This window comes from Akebia trifoliata, chromosome 11 (genome assembly GCF_017979445.1).
Source record: "Akebia trifoliata isolate Shusen 1 chromosome 11, ASM1797944v1, whole genome shotgun sequence".
In the NCBI taxonomy this organism is placed as follows: Eukaryota; Viridiplantae; Streptophyta; class Magnoliopsida; order Ranunculales; family Lardizabalaceae; genus Akebia; species Akebia trifoliata.
This window is the reverse complement of record NC_141385.1, coordinates 34,887,725-34,894,584: the sequence shown is the minus strand read 5'-3', so window position 1 is coordinate 34,894,584 and position 6,860 is coordinate 34,887,725. Positions and strand designations below refer to the sequence as shown.

The 6,860-nt window shown below is 36.5% G+C and overlaps 1 protein-coding gene across 1 annotated transcript; it reads left to right on the top strand.

Moving 5' to 3' along the window:
• The first annotated feature begins 959 nt into the window (after window positions 1-959).
• Window positions 960-6,303, top strand: LOC147391376 (subtilisin-like protease SBT2.5). The gene is made up of 8 exons (XM_086459777.1): window positions 960-1,846; window positions 2,588-2,979; window positions 3,231-3,326; window positions 3,506-3,575; window positions 3,702-3,984; window positions 4,071-4,399; window positions 4,888-5,155; window positions 5,614-6,303. The coding sequence occupies exons 1-8, from the start codon at window positions 1,712-1,714 to the stop codon at window positions 6,297-6,299; spliced, it is 2,259 nt and encodes a 752-aa protein (XP_086315903.1). The 5' UTR covers window positions 960-1,711; the 3' UTR covers window positions 6,300-6,303.
• Window positions 6,304-6,860: the final 557 nt, after the last annotated feature.

Sequence of the window (6,860 nt, the reverse complement as noted above, 5' to 3'; positions counted from 1 at the left end):
TGTAGTTTTATGGGCTTTGTGTAGTCGTCATGTTCTAACCAGTGTAACTAAAAGCTTCATATACTCCACAAATCACTTACAGAATGACGATTAGGAACTAAATTTAGTTTCAGAAGAGGGGGAGGAAGCAAAGCTTAGTGAGCTTTATAAAGCCAACCACTATCCTAAATTATTTCATAATTTGATAATGTTATAAATGCATCATTAAGATTTGATTCTTAAAGCTTTAAAAAAAACAGATTTGATTACTAAAATTATCTTACTTTGGAAATTCTTGTCTCCCTCTTATCTTAAATAAATAAAACATTTATGTACTTTCAAACGGTTTACAAAGTGGGTTTCATCCGGTTCAACGGTTGAACCAATGATTCTGTAAAAAACAGTAATTCTTTCAAGTTCATTGATTCAATACGAACCGAATGACCTTTATAACTACTATAAAATCCGGTCGGACCACTGGTCTGGTATTTAGAACAAAAATTGATGTCGACCACATACCAATATTTCATCCTTAGAGGGGGGGGTGCCAACTACATGGGCATGGGTGGTTTGGAAATGAGAAAGACATGGATGCATGTGATGCATGAATATCAATCAATACATCAGCTACCTTATGACCTAATCAAATATCATTCAAAACTTCCCAAAAGATGGAGACCCCACCTCTCTTCTCATGATCTAAATATCTCTTTTTTCTCAAAAATTAAAAAAAAATTGCAAGGCAAATAGCATTATTTCTATACATAGGGAGATCTTCCACTTTTTTGAAAATTCCATGGCTCCCATCTCTATCTTCCTTCTCCTCATCTCTCTCATCAAAATATGGGGTTGTCCTCTAGTGAGAGCCAAGGTTTTCATGGTTGTGATGGAGGATGACCCTGTTATCTCTTACAAAGCCAAACATGCCAGTCTGAGGTTTGGTGCTCATTATCTTTATAAGTAGAATTTAGAATTTAACAATAGGTTGATAGTGGTTTTTAACTTTTGTTAAAAGCGTTTTCTAAAGTCAAAAGCATGTTTGGTGGGTACTTGACTTCTAGATCCCCTCATAAGCTAGAAACCAAATGAAAATTACTACTTTTTTGGATGAAAATGTATCCATCTTTTACTTAGTGAAGAAAAGCCCCTGGACTGTTGCTAGGATTCTCTCTTTACTTATCTATACTCATACACATCCGAAAACTACTTTTTAGTTGATTTCACCAAAAAACCCATAGCTTCTAGCCTTCTAAAAGCACTTCTAGACCTCAAAAGCAGGTCCTAAACATTGTCAACAATAGAAATGATGCCATGAAGCACCACTACATGTAAAAAGGGGTAAATTTGACGCCAAGGTCCGTCGAATTTACCCCTTTTCAAGCAGTGCACTTTACATGTCCAGAAACTACTTTTTAGATGATTTCACCAAAAACACTACAGTGCTTCTAGAAATTCTTCTAGGCCTCAAAAGCACTTCCTAAAAATATCATCAAGAGAAATGATTTCATAGAAGCACTTTGGTTGAAAGCAAAGTTGCACCAAATAGGAGTCTTTGGAAGGTGTACTCTACAATAGTTTACTAGTGATAGTAATGTAGTTGTTCTTAGTTTTGTTTTACTTTGTTTGGTTTGATAATTATGAGCTAATGTCGTTTTTCTTAGTTTTACTTTACTTTGTTTGGTTTGGTAATTAGTTAAACAAATGGTTACTTTGTAGGAGTGATGAAAATGCTATGGTGTACAAGGAAAGCATAATTAATGTGCATGACAAGTTCCTAGAGTCTCTCCTCCAAACAGGCTCCTACACCAAACTTTACAGCTACACCCATCTTCTCAATGGATTCGCGTTACATATCACGTCTGAAGAGGTATCTATATAATGCGTTTTGGTTAGAACAAGTAATCAAAATGCCTAACCATCTAAGTTGCAAGGGTAGTTTGAGGAGTCTCAATGTAAAAGTTCTTTTGCATCTTGAGTTACTGATCTCCCTAAAAACAAAATTACTTGGTGGCAACACCAAACATTGAAGTGAATGCACCTCCTTGTATAAGTTTCAAGTGATTCTTTAATGAACTCTGTTGAAGTTTCTTCAACAAACATCACATGAAACACATAATCATTTGATCTAATACCCTTAAATGAAATCAAAATGAGATCGAATGATCCAAAATCATAAAACTTACATTATTTATTTGATTGGTTGATTTAAACCATTGGATTTAATCATGATATCCTAAAAAAAGTCAATGAAAGAGAAAGACATCTTCTCCTACCTTAGTTAAATTGATGGGGCAGAGGGACATCCTACATAATTATAGATTCTCTTAGGTTCCAAACCCATCATTAAAACTCTAATAAATGAGAATTACACCACTACAAAGGGATATTTCATATTAGTAATGAAATTTGTACATGACTTCTATTTGTTCAATATGGGGCCTATAATTTGCTCTGTTACTCATAATTTTTCATAATATATGTGGTCTTCATGTCATCGAAACAGATATAAGTATCAATCATAGTGGTATTCAATATCTCTCATCAAAGTAGTATATCTCGAAGTTTTATTACATACATATTTAAGAACAGAATGTTGATATTACTGCAGGGTCTCAAAGTTCTTCGAAACGCAAAAGGAGTCAGAACTATCCATGAGGACATAAAGATGGTGAAATTAACGACACACACACCTGAATTTCTAGGAATCCCTACTAATGTTTGGCCAACTTTGGGAGGACCACAGAACTCTGGTGAGGGGGTGGTGATAGGTATTATTGACACTGGCATCAATCCTGACCATCCCAGCTTTTCTAACAAGTCATCAAAAAGCACTCCTAGAAAGTTCAAGGGAAAATGTGAGATAGGTGAAGCGTTCACTTCAAAAGCATGCAATGGAAAGATAGTAGGGGCACGATACTTTGCACGTGCTGCAATTGCTGCTGGTGATTTTAATGCCACACGCGACTATTCTTCCCCTTTCGATGCTGATGGTCATGGAAGGCAAGTAACATTATATATGTATAGGGTTGGGATCAGGGGACAACTATTAGTTACAATTTTTTTTTTATATTGCTCAGATGCCATCCATTTTACAAGATCCAATGGCATCCAGCGATGCTGTGATGTCAAAAAAAGTTGTTACTAATAGTTGTCCTTTGATCCCGACCCATATATAAATTTTAAATTTAATCCCAATACACTAAACCCATTATCCTGTTAATGTTTTTTGATTCACTGATGCAAATTAACAGTCATACAGCCTCAACTGCTGCTGGAAACTACCACACTCCGGTGATTGCTAATGGATTCAAATATGGTTATGCAAGTGGCATGGCTCCTGGAGCTCAGTAATATATCAACATTTACATTTCTTTTCATAAAAATTATCGATAATCGTATAATGTCTTCTTCATTCATGATTTGGCATACAAACTTTAATGATCAATGTGCAAAGTTTGAATTTTATACTTATTATATGGTTTTAACTATAGCAATTTTATTTACTTATTTTATCTGTTTTTTGTAGGATTTCTGTATATAAAGCACTCTACACATTTGGAGGCTATATGGCAGATGTTGTGGCTGCAGTCGATCAGGTTTGAGAAGAATGGGAAATTTTTAATGATCCCAAAATTTTATCAATGTAATAGGTTGATAATTTTATTGATTTTATTTTATTTTATTTTATTTTATTTTTTTTGGGGGGGGGGGTGTTATCTCAGGCAGTTGAAGATGGTGTCGATATCTTAAGTCTTTCTATAGGTCCATCAAGTGTTCCTCCTGGTCCTTCTGCCTTTCTTAATGTGCTAGAAATGGAATTATTGTTTGCTACAAAAGCAGGAGTACTTGTTGTTCAAGCGGTCGGCAATGGTGGACCTTCCTCGAGTTCCATTCTATCGTTTAGTCCTTGGATTACAAGCGTTGCTGCCTCAATCACAGACCGCAAATATAACAACTCAATTATTTTAGGCAACGGGCAGAGCTTCTCTGGAACAGGCCTTGCACGTACTCACTTTATCCTTTATATTCTATTTGTATAGGTATTTATTTCCTATAATTTTTCAACTCCAATTGATCCTACATTTTTGTAGCTCAAACTGCTGGAGAAGAAAATTTTACAATAGCTGCAGCAGGGGATGTATGCAATGACAACACAAGCTGTGTAACAGTTGAGAACTGCCAACGTGCAGAGCCCTTCATCCGATCGTTGGTTCGAGGAAAATTAATCATTTGCACGTACACCTTCGACTTTGAATTTGAAGCAGCTAGCATTTCAGCTGTCGCAGACACAATGCAGAAAGTTGGGGCAGCAGGATTCATAATCACAATGGACCCCGACCTTAGTTCAGATCAAATCAGGGGTACCACAGTGACCTTTCGAGTACCCGGAATTGTACTAAACAACATAAAAGCCTCAACTGTATGTATATCAACGATTTGGCCAAAAAATATATACTTAATTTAAATCATCGTCATCGAAGCCTTATCCCAAAGATTTGGGGTCAGTTAAATGAATCCCGTTTCTCCATTCAACCCATGTTCTTCATTCTAATTTCATCTTTCTTACTCTTTCCACTCATCCGGCCCAACATCCACATCTCTACTAAGCTCAATTTATTAATATGATGCTTCTTGACCACTCAAAATTTAGCTCTATAATGTATAGTAGGTTTTATTTTCGTCTAAAAGGTTTTCCTTTAAATTTGATTTGTATGTATCGGTCTCATAATACTTCAGAATCATACACCCACTTTAACCATTGATCTTTGATTCTATGGGAAACATCTTCTTCAATCTCTTCATCCTTATAAAAACTTAATTTAGGGTAATAATATGAAAATTTGAACGATGCCAATATAAAATCGAAATAACACAGATGCACTTGTTTGTATACTTGTTTTTCTATAGGCACTATGGGAGTACTACAATTCCAATACGGTTAGGAACAGTGATGGACAAGCAGTGACTTTTAGTGCAACAGCAAGGATTCTAGATGGAAGACAAGCAACTTATAAAGGGAAAGCACCAATTGTTGCATCCTACTCATCTAGAGGTCCCGACGTGAACAATGCACTCTTGCAAACTGCAGATGTCCTCAAACCCAATGTAATGGCTCCTGGATCCTCTATATGGGCTGCGTGGAGCCCTAACAGCGAAGGAGACCACTACATCAAAGGTACATTCTGTCACAAACACCAAAAGAAATCTTTTGGGATTCATGAAACACTTCAACATACTTCACTCATGACCGCATTGATTCAAACCATTAAATTGGTGGGACAATTTGTGAGCATGAAACCCCAGATCAAACCATAAAAGGCACTTAGGACACAAAGATTTATTTGGTTCGGCAGTGCCTAGTCCATGGATGAGATTAGTGTCATTCACTCTCTCAGAAAGAAATTACTGCCAAAAATTTCTTCCAATACCTTTTCAAACCTCCAGAACCATGAAACCTTAGTTTCTTGTTCAATTTTTTCACTCCACCTTTAATATGAGTGGACAATCAGAATCATTTAATATCAACATGTATGTACATGTGTGTGTCTGTGTCTGTGTAAAAGAACTTATGTATATCACGACTAATCCCAACATAAATTAATGCATGTTTCTTGTGCAAAATGGTTTCTTCAGGGCAGAAATTCGCACTAGTATCTGGCACAAGCATGGCTACCCCTCATATAGCTGGTGTTGCTGCACTGATCAAGCAGAAACACCGTAAATGGAATCCAGCAGCCATAACATCGGCAATGATGACAACTGCCGATATAATAGACCACATTGGTGAACCAATTCAAGCCCAACAATCGAACCAATTGACTAATGGTACTCCATTTGACTATGGTTCAGGGTCCATAAACCCTGCTCGAGCCATTGACCCAGGACTAGTGTTCAAGGCCAACTTCAAGCATTATATACAATTCTTATGTACCGTGCCAGGTGTCGATGATGAGTCTGTAAGGCGAGCAGTGGGCGTTGGGTGCCCAAAAAAGAAGAAAACTTGGTGCTCAGATTTGAACACGGCTAGTATCATAGTGTCAAATTTGGTTGGGTCGAGAAGAGTTATTCGGAGGGTAACAAATGTTGCCAACGATGAGACGTACCAAGTTAGTGTGAGGGAACCGATGGGTGTGTCAGTTAGTGTGTCGCCGCAAGTTTTCATGATAAAGGAAAATGCATCCATGCATCTTCAAATCATACTAGAAGCAAAAGAGGCAACAAATGCCTACACATTTGGGGAGTTGTTACTAAAGGGAGACAAAAACCATGTGGTTAGAGTTCCTATAGCTGTTTATGTAACTAGTGCCTTGGGATCTTGAAATGTTTGGCATTGGGCACTGCTTTAGATTTGAATACTTAAATTGATTAACAAACTCATGGAGGTCTCGGAGAAAATAAATTCTTTCTGCTTTTTTTCTTGTATCCATTTAATGTCACTGATTCTAGATCTTGTTCATCAAAGAGCAACCACTTTTCGGGAATCTTAAAAGTTCAAAAGAAGCATGAGTATGTTTAAATATGGATTAAGGATCATTTAGATACATAAACCACTGAAAATGTCGATTTCACCATTGTGGCAATGAATTTGATCATTTTTTTAAAGTTTAAATTTCATTAACCAATATGGGACTAAAATGATCAAAAGGAGGTCAAACCGACCTACCTAAGAATCAACGAATGGAAAGGAAAAGCAAGTACAACAACCACTAAGCTATGCTGCACTAGTATTACAAAAGACTCTTTAAAGAGTTTTCGCAAAAAAGAAATGTCTAAGACATTGATGATGACGTCTTAGATTGAAATCTCTTCTCATAGAGAACCTTGTTTGTTTCTGTCATTCCAAATAGCCCATGGTCAATTTGAATCTTTACTTTTGATTT